This window comes from Salmo trutta, chromosome 3 (genome assembly GCF_901001165.1).
Source record: "Salmo trutta chromosome 3, fSalTru1.1, whole genome shotgun sequence".
Taxonomy (NCBI): domain Eukaryota; kingdom Metazoa; phylum Chordata; class Actinopteri; order Salmoniformes; family Salmonidae; genus Salmo; species Salmo trutta.
In genome coordinates, this window is record NC_042959.1 from 67,364,322 (window position 1) to 67,387,592 (window position 23,271).

General features: G+C 46.5%; 2 protein-coding genes across 9 annotated transcripts in view; one reads left to right on the forward strand and one right to left on the reverse strand.

Annotated features, from left to right (window-relative positions):
• The first annotated feature begins 9,230 nt into the window (after nucleotides 1–9,230).
• Nucleotides 9,231–12,164, forward strand: LOC115185040 (cholecystokinin). Its single transcript, XM_029745684.1, has 3 exons — nucleotides 9,231–9,354; nucleotides 10,310–10,570; nucleotides 11,856–12,164. Exons 2-3 carry the CDS (start codon nucleotides 10,312–10,314, stop codon nucleotides 11,993–11,995), a joined length of 399 nt encoding a protein of 132 aa, XP_029601544.1. The 5' UTR covers nucleotides 9,231–9,354; nucleotides 10,310–10,311; the 3' UTR covers nucleotides 11,996–12,164.
• Nucleotides 12,165–14,612: 2,448 nt separating this feature from the next.
• The window catches only part of LOC115185056 (trafficking kinesin-binding protein 1), a 56,263-nt gene continuing 47,604 nt past the window's right edge, over nucleotides 14,613–23,271 (reverse strand). For 6 of the 8 annotated variants that reach the window (XM_029745686.1, XM_029745685.1, XM_029745687.1 and 3 more), the window contains one exon: nucleotides 14,613–17,209. In XM_029745686.1, the coding sequence (XP_029601546.1) occupies nucleotides 16,384–17,209 (826 nt within the window). In that variant the 3' untranslated portion in view covers nucleotides 14,613–16,383. The remainder of the gene's footprint in view (nucleotides 17,210–23,271) is intronic. The other 2 variants (XM_029745691.1, XM_029745692.1) reach the window with 2 other exon arrangements.

Consider the following 23,271-nt stretch of genomic DNA (forward strand, 5'->3'; position numbering starts at 1 on the left):
GGGGATGGAGAGATGAAGGGAATGTGTTGAGAGGAGGAGATGGAGAGATGAAGGGAATGTGTTGAGAGGGGATGGAGAGATGAAGGGAATGTGTTTAGAGGAGGGGATGGAGAGATGGAATGTGTTTAGAGGAGGGGATGGAGAGATGAAGGGAATGTGTTTAGAGGAGGGGATGGAGAGATGAAGGGAATGTGTTTAGAGGAGGGGATGGAGAGATGAAGGAATGTGTTGAGAGGAGGGGATGGAGAGATGAAGGGAATGTGTTTAGAGGAGGGGATGGAGAGATGAAGGGAATGTGTTTAGAGGAGGGGATGGAGAGATGAAGGGAATGTGTTTAGAGGAGGGGATGGAGAGATGAAGGGAATGTGTTTAGAGGAGGGGATGGAGAGATGAAGGGAATGTGTTTTCGAGGAGCGGATGAATGTTGAGAGGAGGGATGGAGAGATGAGGAATGTGTTTAGAGGAGGGGATGGAGAGATGAAGGGAATGTGTTAGAGGAGGGGATGGAGAGATGAAGGGAATGTGTTTAGAGGAGGGGATGGAGAGATGAAGGGAATGTGTTGAGAGGAGGGGATGGAGAGATGAAGGGAATGTGTTTAGAGGAGGGGATGGAGAGATGAAGGGAATGTGTTAGAGAAGGGGATGGAGCGATGAAGGGAATGTGTTTAGAGGAGGGGATGGAGAGATGAAGGGAATGTGTTGAGAGGAGGGGATGGAGAGATGAAGGGAATGTGTTTAGAGGAGGGGATGGAGAGATGAAGGGAATGTGTTTAGAGGAGGGGATGAGAGATGAAGGGAAATGTGTTTAGAGGAGGGGATGGAGAGATGAAGGGAATGTGTTTAGAGGAGGGGATGGAGAGATGAAGGGAATGTGTTTAGAGGAGGGGATGGAGAGATGAAGGGAATGTGTTTAGAGGAGGGGATGGAGAGATGAAGGGAAGTGTTTAGAGGAGGGGATGGAGAGATGAAAGGAATGTGTTTAGAGGAGGGGATGGAGAGATGAAGGGAATGTGTTTAGAGGAGGGGATGGATAGATGAAGGGGACTGAGAGATTGAAGATGTGTTTAGAGGAGGGGATGGAGAGATGAGGAAGTGTAAGGAGGGGATGAGAGATGAAGGAATGTGTTTAGAGGAGGGGATGGAGAGATGAAGGGAATGTGTTTAGAGGAGGGATGGAGAGATGAAGGGAATGTGTTTAGAGGAGGGGATGGAGAGATGAAGGGAATGTGTTTAGAGGAGGGGATGGAGAGATGAAGGGAATGTGTTGAGAGGGGGGGATGGAGAGATGAAGGGATGTGTTGAGAGGAGGGGATGGAGAGATGAAGGGACTTGTGTTTAGAGGAGGGGATGGAGAGATGAAGGGAATGTGTTTAGAGGAGGGGATGGGAGAGATGAAGGGATGTGTTAGAGGAGGGGATGGAGCGATGGAAGGGAATGTGTTAGAGGAGGGGATGGAAGAGATGAAGGGAATGTGTTTAGAGGAGGGGATGGAGAGATGAAGGGAATGTGTTAGAGGAGGGCGATGGAGAGATGAAGGGAATGTGTTGAGAGGAGGGGATGGAGAGATGAAGGGAATGTGTTTAGCACGGAGGGGATGGATGAGATGAAGGGAATGTGTTAGCGGGGATGGAGAGAGAAGGGAAGTGTTTAGAGGAGGGGATGGAGAGATGAAGGGAATGTGTTAGAGGAGGGGATGGAGAGGGAAGGGAATGTGTTTAGAGGAGGGGATGGAGAAGATGAAGGGAATGGTGTTTAGAGGAGGGGATGGAGAGATGAAGGGAATGTGTTGAGAGGAGGGGATGGAGAGATGAAGGGAATGTGTTGATAGGAGGAGATGGAGAGATGAAGGGAATGTGTTTAGAGGAGGGATGGAGAGATGAAGGGAATGTGTTTAGAGGAGGGGATGGAGAGATGAAGGGAATGTGTTGAGAGGAGGGGATGGAGAGATGAAGGGAATGTGTTTAGAGGAGGAGATGGAGAGATGAAGGGAATGTGTTTAGAGGAGGGGATGGAGAGATGAAGGGAATGTGTTGAGAGGAGGGGATGGAGAGATGAAGGGAATGTGTTTAGAGGAGGGATGGAGAGATGGAGGGAATGTGTTTATAGGAGGGGATGAGAGATGAAGGGAATGTGTTTAGAGGAGGGGATGGAGAGATGAAGGGAATGTGTTTAGAGGAGGGGATGGAGAGATGAAGGGAATGTGTTGAGAGGAGGGGATGGAGAGATGAAGGGAATGTGTTTAGAGGAGGGGATGGAGAGATGAAGGGAATGTGTTTAGAGGAGGGGATGGAGAGATGAAGGGAATGTGTTTTAGAGGAGGGGATGGAGAGATGAAGGGACTGTGTTTAGAGGAGGGGATGGAGAGATGGAGGGAATGTGTTTAGAGGAGGAGATGGAGAGATGAAGGGAATGTGTTTAGAGGAGGGGATGGAGAGATGAAGGGAATGTGTTTAGAGGAGGGGATGGAGAGATGAAGGGAATGTGTTGATAGGAGGGGATGGAGAGATGAAGGGAATGTGTTTAGAGGAGGGGATGGAGAGATGAAGGGAATGTGTTTAGAGGAGGAGATGGAGAGATGAAGGGAATGTGTTGAGAGGAGGGGATGGAGAGATGAAGGGAATGTGTTTAGAGGAGGGGATGGAGAGATGAAGGGAATGTGTTTAGAGGAGGGGATGGAGAGATGAAGGGAATGTGTTTAGAGGAGGGGATGGAGAGATGAAGGGAATGTGTTTAGAGGAGGGGATGAGGAGAGATGAAGGGAATGTGTTGAGAGGAGGGGAGGGAGAGATGAAGGGAATGGGGTTAGAGGAGGGGATGGAGAGTGAAGGGAATGTGTTTAGAGGAGGGGATGGAGAGATGAAGGGGAATGTGTTGAGAGGAGGGGATGGAGAGATGAAGGAATGTGTTGAGAGGAGGGGATGGAGAGATGAAGGAATGTGTTTAGAGGAGGGGATGGAGAGAGAGATGGAGGGAATGTGTTTATAGGAGGGGATGGAGAGATGAAGGGGAATGTGTTTAGAGGAGGGGATGGAGAGATGAAGGGAATGTGTTTAGAGGAGGGGATGGAGAGATGAAGGAATGTGTTTAGAGGAGGGATGGAGAGATGAAGGGAATGTGTTTAGAGGAGGGGATGGAGAGATGAAGGGAATGTGTTTAGAGGAGGGGATGGAGAGATGAAGGAATGTGTTTAGAGGAGGGGATGGAGAGATGAGGGCATGTGTTTAGAGGAGGGGATGGAGAGATTGAAGGGAATGTGTTTAGAGGAGGGGATGGAGAGATGAAGGGAATGTGTGAGAGGAGGGGATGGAGAGATGAAGGGAATGTGTTTAGAGGAGGGGATGGAGAGATGAAGGGAATGTGTTTAGAGGAGGGGATGGAGAGATGAAGGGAATGTGTTTAGAGGAGGGGATAGAGAGATGAAGGGAATGTGTTTAGAGGAGGGGATGGAGAGATGAAGGGAATGTGTTGAGAGGAGGGGATGGAGAGATGAAGGGAATGTGTTTAGAGGAGGGGATGGAGAGATGAAGGGAATGTGTTTAGAGGAGGGGATGGAGCGATGAAGGGAATGTGTTTAGAGGGGGGGATGGAGAGATGAAGGGAATGTGTTTAGAGGAGGGGATGGAGAGATGGAATGTGTTTAGAGGAGGGGATGGAGAGATGAAGGGAATGTGTTGAGAGGAGGGGATGGAGAGATGAAGGGAATGTGTTTAGAGGAGGGGATGGAGAGATGAAGGGAATGTTTTTAGAGGAGGAGATGGAGAGATGAAGGGAAGGTGTTTTAGAGGAGGGGATGGAGAGATGAAGGGAATGTGTTTAGAGGAGGCAGATGGAGAGATGAAGGGAATGTGTTAGAGGAGGGGATGGAGAGATGAAGGGAATGGGTTTAGAGGAGGGGATGGAGAGATGAAGGGAATGTGTTTAGAGGCGGAGATGGAGAGATGAAGGGAATGTGTTTAGAGGAGGGGATGGAGAAGAGGAAGGGGAATGTGTTTTAGAGGAGGGGATGGAGAGAGGAATGGTTTAGAGGAGGGGATGGAGAGATGAAGGGAATGTGTTTAGAGGATGGGGATGGAGAGATGAAGGGAATGGTTTTTAGAGGAGGGGATGGAGAGTATGAAGGGAATGTGTTTGATAGGAGGGGATGGAGAGATGAAGGGAATGTGTGATAGGAGGGATGGAGAGATGAAGGGAATGTGTTTAGAGGAGGGGATGGTGGTAGAGGAGGGGATGGAGAGATGAAGGGAATGTGTTGAGAGGAGGGGATGAGAGATGAAGGGAATGTGTTTAGAGGAGGGGATGAGAGATGAAGGGAATGTGTTTAGAGGAGGGGATGGAGAGATGGAATGTGTTTAGAGGAGGGGATGGAGAGATGAAGGGAATGTGTTTAGAGGAGGGGATGGAGAGATGAAGGGAATGTGTTTAGAGGAGGGGATGGAGAGATGAAGGGAATGTGTTTAGAGGAGGGGATGGAGAGATGAAGGGAATGTGTTTAGAGGAGGGGATGGAGAGATGAAGGGAATGTGTTTAGAGGAGGGGATGGAGAGATGAAGGGAATGTGTTTAGAGGAGGGGATGGAGTCATCATGGGCAAGACATTTCTGTGGCTGCGTCACGTGGCACCCTATTTCCTACATAGTACTTTGACCAGAGCCATATGTGGTGGCAGTTGGGACACGAGCTCTGCCTATCTGCTATGTTTCCATCACCACTGCTGAAAGGGAATCAGATCAGATTTATCTCTCTCTAACCCATCCAGGCGTTTGGCTGGATGCTCTGGATTGAGAGAGAGACCTCTCTTTATTGGATGTTAGTGCACAGATAATGCCAACCAGCGGAGGCTGGTGGGAGAAGCTATAGGAGGACGGGCTCTGTGTAATGGCTAGAATGGAATAAATGGAACGTAGTCAAACGTGGTTTCCATATGCTTAGGATATGCCAACTAATGCCAAACTGTTTAGGAAACAATTGAAAGCTTACCGGGAATTTCTTATCTTATCCTTTTTTCATTTGCCACTTATTTTCCCTGGCTTAGCTCTGTCAGGCTGATCTGATAGGGTGTATGGGGACCTGCTTAGCTCTGTCAGGCTGATCTGATAGGGTGTATGGGGACCTGCTTAGCTCTGTCAGGCTGATCTGATAGGGTGTATGGGGACCTGTTTAGCTCTGTCAGGCTGATCTGATAGGGTGTATGGGAACTGCATAGCTCTGCCAGGCTGATCTGATAGGGTGTATGACCTGCTTAGCTCTGTCAGGCTGATCTGATAGGGTGTATGGGGACCTGCTTAGCTCTGTCAGGCTGATCTGATAGGGTGTATGGGGACCTGCTTAGCTCTACCAGGCTGATCTGATAGGGTGTATGGTGACCTGCTTAGCTCTACCAGGCTGATCTGATAGGGTGTATGGTGACCTGCTTAGCTCTGCCAGGCTGATCTGATAGGGTGTATGGTGACCTGCTTAGCTCTGCCAGGCTGATCTGATAGGGTGTATGGGCACCTGCTTAGCTCTGCCAGCCTGATCTGATAGGGTGTATGGTGACCTGCTTAGCTCTGCCATGCTAATCTGATAGGATGTATGATGACCTGCTTAGCTCTGCCAGGATGATCTGATAGGTGTATGGGGACGCCCTGCTGGCCAGTGATAGCCCACCTGGCCCCCCTGCCTTCAATGATTCACATCAGAAAGTCCTGGGTGCACCTCAAATGGCATTCTATTCCCCGAAGCCTTCAAACTCAACTCTGGACCACAACTAGTTCCTCTGTGTTTTCTCTTTCATTGTTCCCCTCTAATCAGGGACTGATATAGACCTGAGACACCAGGTGGGTGCAATTAATTATCAGGTAGACCAGAAAACCAGAAGGCTCCAGATCTCGTAGGGTAAGAGTTGAACACCCCTGCTCTGTACAGCACAGAAAAAAAATGTATGAAATTGTATGAAATGTATGCATTCACTACTGTAAGTCGCTCTGGATAAGAGCGTCTGCTAAATGACTAAAATGTAAATGTAAAATGTAGTGCACTGCTTTTGACCAGACTCCTATGGGCCCCGATCAAAAGTAGTGCACTATATAGGAAATAGGGTGCCATTTGGGTCGCAAACAATATCAGCTCTTTAAGTGGTGTAGGTGATGTTACTGATGTTCTTCTAGATGCTGTCTTTCTCCTTAATGTTGTTGTTGTTATAACAACAAGGGTCTGTTCTCTCTCGGTCTCTGTGCGTGCAGAGCTGAGTGGCAGCTTGTTCCGTGTGACAGCCATATCACTCCAAGAGGACAACCACCTGCCGATGACATTCTGAAGAGCAACGGATCGCTAATGCTAGCCCATTTACATAGAGGCCCATGCTTAAAATACACAGGGGAGAGTGTAGATACACCACTATTCCTGTTTATCTGAGATTGAATCCCATATCCCCGTGGGACAGCTAATAGGTGTACAGTGGTATTCTAATTTCCCTCGTTAGAAAAGTCAACTGGGCTTAAGAACAATTAATTAAATAATGTTACAACAGCAATGAGTAATGTGTTAGTTATACAAATATTAAAGGAACCTATATTTAAAACCACTATCTGGATGTATAATGGTAAGATAAAACTACATTCCTATGAAATAGTGTTCACTGGGTGAAATGAAGGATAATCGGAATATTAGATACTCTGAATATTGTATATTAATTCAAAGTACAGGAAGCATGTTTCCTCGTAGAAGCTGGTAGAAGCTGGACAAAGGATTTGATTGAACAAAGACAGTACAGTTTTTGAGATGCAAGTATCGAGTCAGGAGAACCAAAAGGAAGACTTTAATTCTGTAATGATACAGTGTATGAATCACAGGAGGCTGCTGAGGGGAGAACTGTTTAATTCTCTAACGATACAGTGTATGAATCACAGGAGGCTGCTGAGGGGAGAACAGTTTAATTCTCTAAAGATACAGTGTATGAATCACAGGAGGCTGCTGAGGGGAGGACTGTTTAATTCTCTAACGATACAGTGTATGAATCACAGGAGGCTGCTGAGGGGAGAACTGTTTAATTCTCTAACGATACAGTGTATGAATCGCAGGAGGCTGCTGAGGGGAGAACTGTTTAATTCTCTAACGATACAGTGTATGAATCGCAGGAGGCTGCTGAGGGGAGGAGACTATTTAACTCTAAAGATACAGTGTATGAATCACAGGAGGCTGCTGAGGGTAGAACTGTTTAATTCTCTAACAATACAGTGTATGAATCACAGGAGGCTACTGAGGGTAGAACTGTTTAATTCTCTAACAATACAGTGTATGAATCACAGGAAGCTGCTGAGGGGAGAACTGTTTAATTCTCTAACGATACAGTGTATGAATCACAGGAGGCTGCTGAGGGGAGGAGACTGTTTAACTCTCTAACGATACAGTGTATGAATCACAGGAGGCTGCTGAGGGGAAAACTGTTTAGTTCTCTAACGATACAGTGTATGAATCACAGGAGGCTACTGAGGGGAGAACTGTTTAATTCTCTAATGATACAGTGTATGAATCACAGGAGGCTACTGAGGGTAGAACTGTTTAGTTCTCTAACGATACAGTGTATGAATCACAGGAGGCTGCTGAGGGGAGAACTGTTTAATTCTCTAACAATACAGTGTATGAATCACAGGAGGCTGCTGAGGGGAGAACTGTTTAATTCTCTAACGATACAGTGTATGAATCACAGGAGGCTGCTGAGGGGAGGAGACTGTTTAACTCTCTAACGATACAGTGTATGAATCACAGGAGGCTACTGAGGGGAAAACTGTTTAGTTCTCTAACGATACAGTGTATGAATCACAGGAGGCTACTGAGGGGAGAACTGTTTAATTCTCTAATGATACAGTGTATGAATCACAGGAGGCTACTGAGGGTAGAACTGTTTAGTTCTCTAACGATACAGTGTAAGAATCACAGGAGGCTGCTGAGGGGAGAACTGTTTAACTCTCTAACGATACAGTGTATGAATCACAGGAGGCTGCTGAGGGGAGAACTGTTTAGTTCTCTAACGATACAGTGTATGAATCACAGGAGGCTGCTGAGGGGAGAACTGTTTAATTCTCTAATGATACAGTGTATGAATCACAGGAGGCTGCTGAGGGGAGAACTGTTTAATTCTCTAATGATACAGTGTATGAATCACAGGAGGCTACTGAGGGGAGAACTGTTTAGTTCTCTAACGATACAGTGTATGAATCACAGGAGGCTGCTGAGGGGAGAACTGTTTAATTCTCTAACGATACAGTGTATGAATCACAGGAGGCTGCTGAGGGGAGAACTGTTTAATTCTCTAACAATACAGTGTATGAATCACAGGAGGCTGCTGAGGGGAGAACTGTTTAATTCTCTAATGATACAGTGTATGAATCACAGGAGGCTGCTGAGGGTAGAACTGTTTAATTCTCTAACGATACAGTGTATGAATCACAGGAGGCTGCTGAGGGGAGGATGGCTCATAATAATGTCTGGAACACGGAGCGACATTAAACACATGGAGATCATGTGTCTGATGTATTTGAAACCATTCCACTTATTCCACTCCAACCATTACCACTTCCTCCCCAATTAAGGTGCTACCAACCTCCTGTGGTATGAACGTAATCCTGAGAAACCATAATCTCCATGTCCTTCAGTTAGACAACTTTAAAAGACCTTTAAGAGATCGTGCCTTGTGTTTCATTCCCAGGCACACAGCCAGATGTGCATCCCCATATTAATCAGGCAGCAGTCTCTCTTATGAGGGAGAAGGATTAGCCTCTCACTGTCTGGAGACTGAGGCTGATGGGGTGGGGGGTGGGCTGTGGTGAGGCTGCTGACTGGGGTCTCGGAGAGGGGCTTACTTCTGGGTCATATTCATTAGGAACCAAACGGAAGAAAATGGACTGAAACTATGAGTGATTATACCTGAACACACCCAATAATAAAAAAAGTGTCCTAATGAATACGACCATGGGTTCCTTGTTTTGGGGGAAGGGGGATGTGGGGAGTGGTTGTTATGATCTTTGACCCCCTCCCCCTCTTGTTCCCTAGTGCGTCAGCATCAGAGGAGAGGAGAGAGGAGCGTGGGGAGTGTAGTGGGTCCAGGGTGGTGCCCTGTCCCTCTCTGAAGGAGGTGGTGAGTGCGTCTATCCCGTTACTGCGTCAGTGATGCGCAAATACACGACAGGATGCAAAAGCTCCGCTCCAGGGACCAAGGGACCGGCCCTCCCACTCCGGGTATATAAGGGTCACTCCTGCACCTTCAGGAGAAGTTTCCCGCTGTCTGTTCCAGCTGTACTCCCTCTACTGTACACTCCTCCTCCTCTCCTCTACTGTTATCAGACTGTTGAGCCCAGCCTGTGTGGACTGACTGAAGGTAATTGAACTTTGTGTGGCTATTTATGTGTAATTTTTCTGCTGTGAGGTCGCTGGGGTTATCAGTAAAGAAGCTTAATGAGCACTTGGAGCATGGGACTAATTCCTTGCACAATGGAGTACAGGGTTTAAGTTCAGGTCAATGAGTGGAATAATCCGACTTGGTTCCAGTCTATTATGTGAGAACGTAATTGTGTTTTTCATATGAAGTCTGTCTTGAATGAATGTATCGACGTTCATTGACTGTACCTGGTTTGAGGAATGATGGTGTGTCCTGACTCCTGTTTAATATCTGCAGTATTATCGCTGCCTGGAGATACCTTCCTTCAGATTGCTGTCCCTCTAGATTTGTTTTCATTCTATACAACCCAGACAGTTCTTGTTTGTTGAATGTACATTAATTATTCACTAGTCCATTGGTGGCATGGTGGTGTGAAATCACAGACATCTTCACCCTGGGGAGTACTTTTCAATGGCTCTTTAAACAGAGAAGAGTCCGTTTTTTCTGCCTCTGAGGCGTCTTATGGTAGAAAAGTCAATTCTCCTGACTGGAAGCTGCCTAATGGTGTTGGTCCTTTCCTCCAGGATTATATTACAAAAGACTCATCCATCAGTATTACTACCCTACAACTTATATGATTGGTCAATTCATATTGGGTGGGAAAGGGCACTTTTATTTTGTTTTAACCAAATGTATTGTTTTGGATAATTGCCTTCTACCCCTGTGCTGCGTAATGCAACAAAAAGGTTAGAGTTGTGTCATGAGAAAAATATCATGGTATTCCTTGTAAAACTTATTTTTTTAAATAGACTCAAATGTAATACAGATCTATGCAGAGATGTTAATTCATGTTCTCTTTTGATGCTAATCTTTTCTGATGTTCTGTCCATCTGTCTCTCTGTGCCCCCTCCCTCTTTCTCTCTCTCGCTCCCTCTCTCTGTGCCCCCTCCGTCAGCAATGAATGCAGGCATCTGTGTATGTGTACTGCTGGCTGCGTTCTCTGGCAGCAGTTTGGGGCGCCCGTCGCACTCGCAGGATGAGGACAAGCCTGAGCCCCCCCAGCTCGACAGTGTTGTGTCTCCCCAACACACACGCCACACCCGCTCAGCGCCCTCCAGTGGCCAGCTCACCCCCTTCTCCAAACCGGCAGAGGACGAGGCAGAGGACCCCCGCACCAGTCTGCGCGAACTACTGGCCAGATTGATATCCAGGAAAGGTAAGCCATGACATCTGTTAAATGTTTATTCAAGTAAAATAGAACAATGTTAAAGGTTTGTTCATAAAGATCATATTCTAGGGTTGTATGTTATCACAATCCTAGTATCCCTCTCATGTATCAAGTCACTGTATTCTCTATGTAGTGCACTACTTTGACCAGGGCACATAGCGCTCTGATCAAAAGTAGTGCACTAATTAGGGAATAGGGTACCATTTGGGGCTCAGGGCAGTGACCTTGTATGAGTTTTGGATTGGCATCATCTCCACTCTGATAGCTTTCCCATCTCTGTAGTTAAAGCACTTTTCCTCTGAGAAGGAAGAGAAGTCCCACAGTATGAGAGAGACAGCCAGGGAGGAGAAAGTTGATAGTGGGAATTATCCAGACTGAGAGGAGACCTTCCCTCCAGTGGTTTTCATCACGTAACAGAGAGATGAAGAAATATGACATCGTTAGAGAAAGAAAGCCTCCCTCCATCCTTCCTCTCTCTCCGTGCTTCCTCGTCTGTCATTATTCATCTCTCTGGGTGTTGTTCCCATCCAGTCATGGCTTTGTCATGCTGCTGTTGTCTGGCCCTGCTCAAACTGGACTTTTGGACTTTTATAAACAATCAAATAAATGGCTATATTTTGCCATTTTAAAAGGAACTCCACAAAAGTTGTGTAGGTTAGTGCGGTTTGTAGATATCCTTAACTTCTCTGAAGAGTGCCAGAACATTTACACACAGAAGTACACGCCAAAGAATGAAACAGACAGTGTCTCCAGTGGATTGATAATGACTGACCGGCACCAGTCCCTGGGATGATGCTGAGCGGATGTTGCTGAATGGTTCCATCAGATAGCTAGCCAACACTGATTTAGTCAATTAACAAGTGTTCATTTGTTTTAATCCAATAGGTCTTCCTTGATCCCTGGAACAAAAAATGGTTAAGAAACATGTTATGATCCAACATATCAAGGAGTTGTGTTATCATGATCCCAAACAGTCATAAGGACGGGATGCTTTCTAGGAATAATTATATTATGTTCTTTCATCTAATGATACAATCAAATGAATAAGGTTATACCAACAGGCGACTCCAGTGCCCGTTACAGTTTAGATGTTATGTGACATCTGTCTCCGTTCCAGACATAGAAATATATATTATATCCATATGCATTACAATATAATGTAGTATTTAAAGGGGCAATCTGGGATTCAAACAACGCACAACCGCCATTTCTTTGGTAAACAGCTGAAGGATTGTGCTGGAGAAATGTAACCCCTCCTATTCCCTGGTTCCAGGATCATTCCAGAGGAGCTCGTCCCTGAGCAGCAGAGCCAGCGGTCCGGGTCCCAGCCACAAGATAAAGGACAGAGACTATCTGGGCTGGATGGACTTCGGACGCCGCAGTGCAGAGGAGTACGAGGAGTACTCCTCATAGAAACAGACGGACCACCACTAAATTCATCTCAATTATCAGAATCGGAAAACAAAAAAATCATTGTCCCCAAAAGCTATATTTATGATGTATTTGATGTAAATGTGTTTGTAAAACTGATATGAAGCAATATATATACAGTACGTATACAGATTTTTGAAGAAAACAAAAAGTTTCATGCTTTTCTTACATGTACCCTACACACAGTCCGATGTCCTTAAAACACAGAGATATCTAATCAGACAGATTTTGTAGTAGAATAAACCAAGCCTGCATAATATACACACATCCTTTTCCATAGTGTTTCCAAACACTAAGGCCTTGGGTTCATTGTAGTCCTAAGTGCTATGCAGCCTAGTGCATTTAGTGGGCTCATGGCTTGCTCTATTTGTCACTTACAAATAATGTTACACAACAGCTCATCTGACTCATATTTGCTCCCCTATTATGCTGGACCACAGTTGCCACACATTGTTTACAGCTCTAGTCATCACTGAGCCACAGAGATGCAGCAACATACAGCAAGATCCTCCTCTTAATGCAGAAGGTACAGGGAGGTTAGACAGTGAGAGACTACAGTGGGTGTATTAGCAGCACTTAATGAATTTAGGTCTGAAAGTGATACCTCCCTGAGCAACTTGTCATCTTATAGACCCACTGTACCTACAGCAGCCCAGCACATCACTCAGACTGAATTAAAGAGCAAGAGCGTTTTTGTTAACGAGCCGTCCTCCAAATCTACTTTTTCAGACACATGGCCTTAGGGGGTGATTGTAGCAGCAATAACAGAGGCAATATCACATCTCAGTCACTAAATAGAAAAACCGGAACACAGAGGAGACAAATACAGCTTGGGTTTTTACATTAGACAACGCACGCAGCTTAACAAATATTGGATGGAGTACCACTTGGGTGCATTGGAGAGACAATGGCATGGCTTGGATTGCACTGTTGTGAGCATAAAGCTTGGCTAGCGCTGCACTAATGCTAGCACAGGTGTCCCTCAATGAGCTGATTTAATTATTTGCGACAGGTGTTCGATGTGGGATGGGAGACAGGAGGCGGGGAGGATGAGGGGAGGAGAAGGAGGGGAGGATGAGGGGAGGAGAAGGAGGGGAGGATGAGGGGAAGCAGAAGAGGGAAGAAGGGGAGGGTGAGGAGGGGAGCATGTGGGGGCAGAGGGGAGAAGGGGAGGATGAGGGGAGGTAGAGGAAGGGAGAAGGGGAGGATGAGGGGAGGATGAGGGGAGGTGGAGGAGGGAAGAAGGGGAGGCAGAGGAGTGGAGGATGAGGGGAGGCAGAGGAGGATGAGGGGAGGTGGAGGAGGGAAGAAAGGGAGGATAAGGGGAGGCAGGGGAGAGAAGAAGGGGAGGATGAGGTGGGAGTAGGGAGGGATCTGTTGCACAATAAAGCATGACAATAAAATACAGAAAAACATGAAACATCTGCTGCTGCTGGGGCAATTACACATATTGGTGCCCATTTACAACAGACAGTGGCTGACTGCTGGGTCCACATTAGGCTCAATGAGATGCTAGAAGGTTGGGACTGGTGATGGTGAGCCCCACAGGGAGACGGTGATTTGACAGACCGAGAGATGGCAGGTAGGGGGGATTATGTAGGATCACTAAACATTTTGGAAAACTTGTTGTAGATCCCCAAAAGGATGAATCATTTCAGTTCCTTGAATATATTTTTGGGGGCATCAACATTCTCTTTTGAAGTCTATGATACTGCAAGTCAAAGGTCAATTTGATCATCAATCGGTTTGTCAGAAACCAAAAATATCACAAAGAAAATGTGAATATGTTGAATAGAACAAGAGCTCCAGCATATTTCATTGAACGACCTTATAATAATGCAAAAATAAATTGACATAAATAATTAATTGGGGGGGGTTGCATATTCCAACTCCCCCTGAGACACCCGAAGGGAGTGGGATCATGGCCAGGGTCACCATTGTACAGCGCCCCTGGAGCAATTAGGGTTAAGTGCCTTGCTCAAGGGCACAGTGACAGATTATTTATTTCACCTTGTCGGCTCCGGTATTCAAACCAGCAATCTTTCAGTTACAGACCCACTGCCTTAACCTCGAGGCTACCTGTTACGTTTTATCCATCTATGAATATCAAGTGGATTGTTGTTTTAGTGGATGTGTGATCATGCCATATGTGCCCACTAATTACGAACAAAAGAGAGGACTTCCTTGAACATGGAGAAAAGGGCACTGAAAGAGCACTTAGGGGAACATTACCAGCTGAATGAGAAGTGGGTTTATTTCTGCTGCTGTCTGTAGTAATGGACCATCAACACAATGCACTTGGTTCCAATAACACTGACATTCTCAAATAGTCATCTAATTGCATGAAACTGAGGCCAAGATCTTTCCCATGTGAACATGTTGTAGCTCGGTCCATATTGTCCTCATAAAGCTGTGTGGCCACCAGTATGGTGAAACACCATGTACCATACAGTTGTCAAGTACATTTCTTCAAAAACGCTTCATTATCGTGAGGACTTTTGATGATTAGTGCTCCAAACATTATGTTATTATTTTGTCTTTAGTGAACTCCAACCAACAATACATAGACGGATAAATAAAAGACATGAAAGCAAGCAGGTCATATCAATTGTTTTATTGATAATAGCCTTTTTTGCAAATTGGTGCTCTTGAAATTCCGGAACACAAAACCCTTGTTTTTTGTTTTTATACCAGTGTTCTGACCACTTCATTGCCTGAACAACATTTTTGTCCCTTATATATATATATTTTCTAGTTTATTAAAAAATAGTTAACATGGCTAAATTCATTGCATACATACCATTTACAATGTACAAGTAGTATACTAATAATTCCCTTTGTAGTTGAAATGCAGTAAAACCATCATTTAAATCAACAGACATATGGACATAACATTTTCTGCTGTTAAACAATACATTCAAAGGACATTCAAGTTACACACAATGTCAGCAAGGATGAATCTCTACTTCTGTCAGAGGTTAATGATAAATAATAGGTGTTTCTTCTTTATTTCAACACATGTAGTGCATCTCTCCAAGATGTAATGAGAGCTCATCTTCTCTGCAGTTAAAACTCCTACGAGGAGGATATCCTCAGAACACAAAGCAGTTGTCTGCTCATACCAGGGTGGAACCAGAGATCAGCCAGTCCAACAACAATGGAACTATGTCAAGTATGAGGAACTAGGAGGTATTCCCTCCATCTCTCCGTTCCACATCTTCATTTACAGTACAGTGGCTTTAGTTTAAAGCTAACAGTTCAGTCACCAAAGCTTGTTACCAGAAAGATGAAAGTCAGAAGAAAAATCTAACTTGTATAATGTTTCTCTCTTAAAAGTCAACGGCGTCCCTCCCAGAGAACTCTCCTACACACCTTTTGTATTGGGAGACAGCAGTTAGTGGGCTCTGGTTGAAATGTCCTGTATATCTGATTATCACCTTAACCAAATGACTCAAGCCTTTCTTAGGCTATCTAGGCCTATAGGTAAATCTTTCAACAACTTTATACACACACAAGTTCACATACTCGCACTGCACACAAATGTCTATAAATCATGTTGGTCTGTTACAATGTATCCAAGTTCAAACCATAGCCTATTCATTCACGGCAAACATCCATGCATCCCTCTTAGCTTCAAGTGTGGCTCCTTCCCACTCTTTATTTGGATAAACTCTGAGGTGAATAACATGTGTTGTTGCCCAGTATTGTGCTAGCTAGTAGTATGAATACTGTACCTCCAACATTTCATTTCCTCAATAAAGGTCTTAGTTCTGTGCATATTGTCATGGATGTCACTGAACACCCCTAAATACCACTTAAGGTGCGTTCCCTGGTACTGCTTGCCACTCATTGGCTAATTAACAGGAAGAGACAGTGTTTTATCTCTACATATATACGTTTAGACCTGGGAATAAAATAAATAGATCTTTAATATGAGTTTACCTGGGCTTGGAAGCGCTCCGTTTCCTAAACAGATAACAGGTGCTACAGTACATGTTCTTCAGCCTACCGATCTGCAGGGCCAATCAACAATAAAACAGTAACACATCATGGTACTATTTACTGAGGGATGTAAGGAGAGAGACAGAGAGAGAAAAGCTGGACAGAGAAAGAGAAGCAGGACAGAGAAAGAGAGGACAGGAGAGGAGAGAGAGACAGAATACAGAAAGAGAGGACAGGAGAGGAGACAGAGAGACAGAATAGAGAAAAGACAAAATAATTAGCATTGATACAAAATGTTCTGTAAAAAGAAAGGGCATCTCTTTCAGGCACAGAGTTGATTTGTCACAGACCGGGGCCCCATACAGCAGCTGTATATACATCCAACTCATCTGACAGATGACAGACTGAAGAGAAAAGTCAACATTCATTCACCCATCATTGAGACTAGTCTGTCTGGGGAGCTTGGAGGAAGAAGCCAGGAGCATGTCTGTGGGGCTGTGGGGCCCCGGGCCCTTCATAGCCATGCCGGCTCCTACCATGGCCGGGTAGCTGCGGTTACGGCGGATGCCTGCGTTCAGAGCAGGGCTGAGGCCCCCTATGGGACTGGTCACCACAGAAGGGCAGAAGTGGGAAGGGCGGTGGAGGCCGCTGAGGGGCCCCAGCATGGTGGGCCCCGTGGCCCCTGATAAAGAGGGGCCGGCCCCAGCCACGCTAAAGCGCTTCAGCTTGTCCACCAGCTTCAGATTGTGGACGCTGACGTCAGTCTGACACTCGCTGTCTGCTGACTCACTGCTCCGGGCCTCTGCCCTCACCTCCTTCAGGATGGAGCTGGCCGGCTTCGACGCCAGGAAGTTGTCATAGGGGGGGGCGCTGGGACTGAGGTCGAAGGGGCCCACAGGGCTGCTGGGTTTGGCGCAGAGGGAGCGGTGGGTTGGGGAGTTGGGCGGCATGAAGGGTAGGGTGTTGGGGGGCCGCGGCGGTAGAAGCGACGGTACCCCTCCAGTGGGGATGGAGGTGCTACAGTCTGCCCGGTCCCAGCTCTGAGGGTTGTAGACTGCTGCAGAGATGCCTCGCTCCTGGAGGAGCCGCACCAGACCTCCACTAGTGCTCATGGTCTTGGTGGAGTCTCTCAGGTTGGTGAAGGACTCGGCTGCCAGGCTGAGGCGGCGCGGGGTGCAAGGGGTTGAGCAGGGGGTAGATCTGATGCTGCTGCTGCTGGTCATGACGCAGGAGGCAGTAGGGCCCGACATAAGACTGAAAGAGGGAGATGGAGAGGGACACACACAGACAGTCACACACACATACTGCTATACAGTCAGCCATACTGCTACACAGTCAGCTATAAAGGCAGATATACTGCTATACAGTCAGCTATACAGTCAGCTATATTGCTGTAAAGTCAGCTATACAGTCAGCTACACTACTACACAGTCAGCTACACTACTACACAGTCAGCTACACTGTACAACAGTCAGCTACACTGTACAACAGTCAGCTACACTGCACAACAGTCAGCTACACTGTACAACAGTCAGCTACACTACTACAACAGTCAGCTACACTACTACACAGTCAGCTACACTACTACAACAGTCAGCTACACTACTACAACAGTCAGCTACACTGTACACCAGTCAGCTACACTGTACACCAGTCAGCTACACTACTACACCAGTCAGCTACACTGTACAACAGTCAGCTACACTGCACAACAGTCAGCTACACTGCACAACAGTCAGCTACACTGCACAACAGTCAGCTACACTGCACAACAGTCAGCTACACTGCACAACAGTCAGCTACACTGCACAACAGTCAGCTACACTGCACAACAGTCAGATACACAGTCAGCTATATTGCTATAAAGTCAGCTATACTACTACAGTCAGATATACTGCTACACAATCAGCTATACAGTCAGCTATACTACTACACAGTCAGCTATACTACTACACAGTCAGCTATACGGCTATACAGTCAGCTATACTACTACAAAGTCAGCTATACTACTACACAGTCAGCTATACGGCTATACAGTCAGCTATACTACTACACAGTCAGCTATACTGCTACACAATCAGCTATACTACTACACAGTCAGCTATACGGCTATACAGTCAGCTATACTACTACATAGTCAGCTATACTACTACACAGTCAGCTATACGGCTATACAGTCAGCTATACGGCTATACAGTCAGCTATATGGCTATACAGTCAGCTATACTACTACACAGTCAGCTATACGGCTATACAGTCAGCTATACTACTACACAGTCAACTATACAGTCAGCTATACTGCAATACAGTCAGCAACTCTGCTATACAGTCAGCCATACCGCCACACCGTCAGCCATACCGCTAGCCATACAGTCAGCCATACCGCTAGCCATACAGTCAGTCATACCGCTAGCCATACAGTCAGTCATACCGCTAGCCATACAGTCAGCCATACCGCTAGCCATACAGTCAGCCATACCGCTAGCCATACAGTCAGCCATACCGTCAGCCATACCGTCAGCCATACCGTCAGCCATACCGCTATACCGTCAGCCATACTGCTATACTATCAGCTATACAGTCAGATATACTGCTATAAAGTCAACCATACTGCTATACAGTCAGCCATACAGTCAACCATACCGCTATACAGTCAGCCATACCGCTATACAGTCAGCCATACCGCTATACAGTCAGCCATACCGCTATACAGTCAGCCATACCGCTATACAGTCAGCCACACCGCTATACAGTCAGCCACACTGCTATACAGTCAGCCATACCGCTATACAGTCAGCCACACCGCTATACAGTCAGCCACACCGCTATACAGCCAGCCACACCGCTATACAGTCAGCCACACCGCTATACAGTCAGCCATACCGCTATACAGTCAGCCACACCGCTATACAGTCAGCCATACCGCTATACAGTCAGCCACACCGCTATACAGTCAGCCATACCGCTATACAGTCAGCAATACAGTCAGCCATACCGCTATACAGTCAGCCATACCGCTATACAGTCAGCCATACCGCTATACAGTCAGCTATACCGCTATACAGTCAGCAATACAGTCAGCCATACTGCTATACAGTCAGCAATACAGTCCGCCACACCGCTATACAGTCCGCCACACCGCTATACAGTCAGCCACACCGCTATACAGTCCGCCACACCGCTATACAGTCCGCCACACCGCTATACAGTCCGCCACACCGCTATACAGTCCGTCACACCGCTATACAGTCCGCCACACTGCTATACAGTCCGCCACACAGTCAGCTATACAACGATACTGTCAGCTATACAGTTATACAGTCAGCTATACAGTCAGCTATACAGCTATACTGTCAGCTACAGTCAGCCATACAGTTATACAGTCAGCCATACAGCTATACTGTCAGCTATACAGCTATACTGTCAGCTATACAGCTATACTGTCAGCTACAGTCAGCCATACTGTTATACAGTCAGCTATACAGCTATACTGTCAGCTAGTCAGCCATACTGTTATACAGTCAGCTAGTCAGCCATACTGTTATACAGTCAGCTATACAGCTATACTGTCAGCTACAGTCAGCCATACTGTTATACAGTCAGCTATACAGCTATACTGTCAGCTACAGTCAGCCATACTGTTATACAGTCAGCTATACAGCTATACTGTCAGCTACAGTCAGCCATACTGTTATACAGTCAGCTATACAGCTATACTGTCAGCTACAGTCAGCCATACTGTTATACAGTCAGCTATACAGCTATACTGTCAGCTATACAGCTATACTGTCAGCTACAGTCAGCCATACTGTTATACAGTCAGCTATACAGCTATACTGTCAGGCATGCTGCCATACAGTCAGCTATACAGCTATACTGTCAGCTAAACAGTCAGCTATACAGCTATACTGTCAGGCATGCTGCCATACAGTCAGCTATACAGCTATACTGTCAGCTAAACAGTCAGCTATACAGCTATACTGTCAGGCATGCTGCCATACAGTCAGCTATACAGCTATACTGTCAGCCATACAGCTATACTGTCAGCCATACCGCTATACAGTCAGCCATACCGCTATACAGTCAGCCATACCGCTATACAGTCAGCCATACCGCTATACAGTCAGCCATACCGCTATACAGTCAGCCATACCGCTATACAGTCAGCCATACCGCTATACAGTCAGCCACACCTATACAGTCAGCCACACCTATACAGTCAGCCACACCGCTATACAGTCAGCCATACCGCTATACAGTCAGCCACACCGCTATACAGTCAGCCACACCGCTATACAGTCAGCCATACCGCTATACAGTCAGCCATACCGCTATACAGTCAGCCACACCGCTATACAGTCAGCCATACCGCTATAAAGTCAGCAATACAGTCAGCCATACCGCTATACAGTCAGCCATACCGCTATACAGTCAGCCATACCGCTATACAGTCAGCTATACCGCTATACAGTCAGCAATACAGTCAGCCATACTGCTATACAGTCAGCAATACAGTCCGCCACACCGCTATACAGTCCGCCACACCGCTATACAGTCAGCCATACTGTTATACAGTCAGCTATACAGCTATACTGTCAGCTAGTCAGCCATACTGTTATACAGTCAGCTATACAGCTATACTGTCAGCTACAGTCAGCCATACTGTTATACAGTCAGCTATACAGCTATACTGTCAGCTACAGTCAGCCATACTGTTATACAGTCAGCTATACAGCTATACTGTCAGCCATACTGTTATACAGTCAGCTATACAGCTATACTGTCAGCTACAGTCAGCCATACTGTTATACAGTCAGCTATACTGTCAGGCATGCTGCCATAATGTCAGCTATACAGCTATACAGTCAGCTATACAGCTATACTGTCAGCTAAACAGTCAGCTATACAGCTATACTGTCAGGCATGCTGCCATACAGTCAGCTATACAGCTATACTGTCAGCTATACAGTCAGCCATACCGCTATACAGTCAGCCGTACCGCTATACAGTCAGCCGTACCGCTATACAGTCAGCCGTACCGCTATACAGTCAGCCGTACCGCTATACAGTCAGCCACACCGCTATACAGTCAGCCACACCGCTATACAGTCAGCCACACCGCTATACAGTCAGCCACACCGCTATACAGTCAGCCACACCGCTATACAGTCAGCCACACCGCTATACAGTCAGCCACACCGCTATACAGTCAGCCATACCGCTATACAGTCAGCCACACCGCTATACAGTCAGCCATACCGCTATACAGTCAGCCATACCGCTATACAGTCAGCAATACAGTCAGCCATACCGCTATACAGTCAGCCATACCGCTATACAGTCAGCCATACCGCTATACAGTCAGCCATACCGCTATACAGTCAGCCATACCGCTATACAGTCAGCAATACCGCTATACAGTCAGCCACACCTATACAGTCAGCCACACCTATACAGTCAGCCACACCGCTATACAGTCAGCCATACCGCTATACAGTCAGCCACACCGCTATACAGTCAGCCACACCGCTATACAGTCAGCCATACCGCTATACAGTCAGCCACACCGCTATACAGTCAGCCATACCGCTATACAGTCAGCAATACAGTCAGCCATACCGCTATACAGTCAGCCATACCGCTATACAGTCAGCCATACCGCTATACAGTCAGCCATACCGCTATACAGTCAGCAATACCGCTATACAGTCAGCCACACCTATACAGTCAGCCACACCTATACAGTCAGCCACACCGCTATACAGTCAGCCATACCGCTATACAGTCAGCCACACCGCTATACAGTCAGCCACACCGCTATACAGTCAGCCATACCGCTATACAGTCAGCCATACCGCTATACAGTCAGCCACACCGCTATACAGTCAGCCATACCGCTATAAAGTCAGCAATACAGTCAGCCATACCGCTATACAGTCAGCCATACCGCTATACAGTCAGCCACACCGCTATACAGTCAGCCACACCGCTATACAGTCAGCCATACCGCTATACAGTCAGCCACACCGCTATACAGTCAGCCATACCGCTATACAGTCAGCAATACAGTCAGCCATACCGCTATACAGTCAGCCATACCGCTATACAGTCAGCCATACCGCTATACAGTCAGCCATAACGCTATACAGTCAGCCATACCGCTATACAGTCAGCAATACCGCTATACAGTCAGCCACACCTATACAGTCAGCCACACCTATACAGTCAGCCACACCGCTATACAGTCAGCCATACCGCTATACAGTCAGCCACACCGCTATACAGTCAGCCACACCGCTATACAGTCAGCCATACCGCTATACAGTCAGCCATACCGCTATACAGTCAGCCACACCGCTATAAAGTCAGCAATACAGTCAGCCATACCGCTATACAGTCAGCCATACCGCTATACAGTCAGCCATACCGCTATACAGTCAGCTATACCGCTATACAGTCAGCAATACAGTCAGCCATACTGCTATACAGTCAGCAATACAGTCCGCCACACCGCTATACAGTCCGCCACACCGCTATACAGTCAGCCATACTGTTATACAGTCAGCTATACAGCTATACTGTCAGCTAGTCAGCCATACTGTTATACAGTCAGCTATACAGCTATACTGTCAGCTACAGTCAGCCATACTGTTATACAGTCAGCTATACAGCTATACTGTCAGCTACAGTCAGCCATACTGTTATACAGTCAGCTATACAGCTATACTGTCAGCCATACTGTTATACAGTCAGCTATACAGCTATACTGTCAGCTACAGTCAGCCATACAGTTATACAGTCAGCTATACAGCTATACTGTCAGCTAGTCAGCCATACTGTTATACAGTCAGCTATACAGCTATACTGTCAGCTACAGTCAGCCATACTGTTATACAGTCAGCTATACTGTCAGGCATGCTGCCATACAGTCAGCTATACAGCTATACAGTCAGCTATACAGCTATACTGTCAGCTAAACAGTCAGCTATACAGCTATACTGTCAGGCATGCTGCCATACAGTCAGCTATACAGCTATACTGTCAGCTATACAGTCAGCCATACCGCTATACAGTCAGCCGTACCGCTATACAGTCAGCCGTACCGCTATACAGTCAGCCGTACCGCTATACAGTCAGCCGTACCGCTATACAGTCAGCCATACCGCTATACAGTCAGCCACACCGCTATACAGTCAGCCACACCGCTATACAGTCAGCCACACCGCTATACAGTCAGCCACACCGCTATACAGTCAGCCACACCGCTATACAGTCAGCCATACCGCTATACAGTCAGCCACACCGCTATACAGTCA

Excerpts from the sequence above, each read along its gene's own strand:
- LOC115185040 (XM_029745684.1), top strand. The coding sequence starts at position 10,312 with ATGAATGCAGGCATCTGTGTATGTGTACTGCTGGCTGCGTTCTCTGGC. Across the intron at positions 10,571-11,855 it reads CAGATTGATATCCAGGAAAG|GATCATTCCAGAGGAGCTCG; the intron begins GTAAGCCATGAC and ends CCCTGGTTCCAG.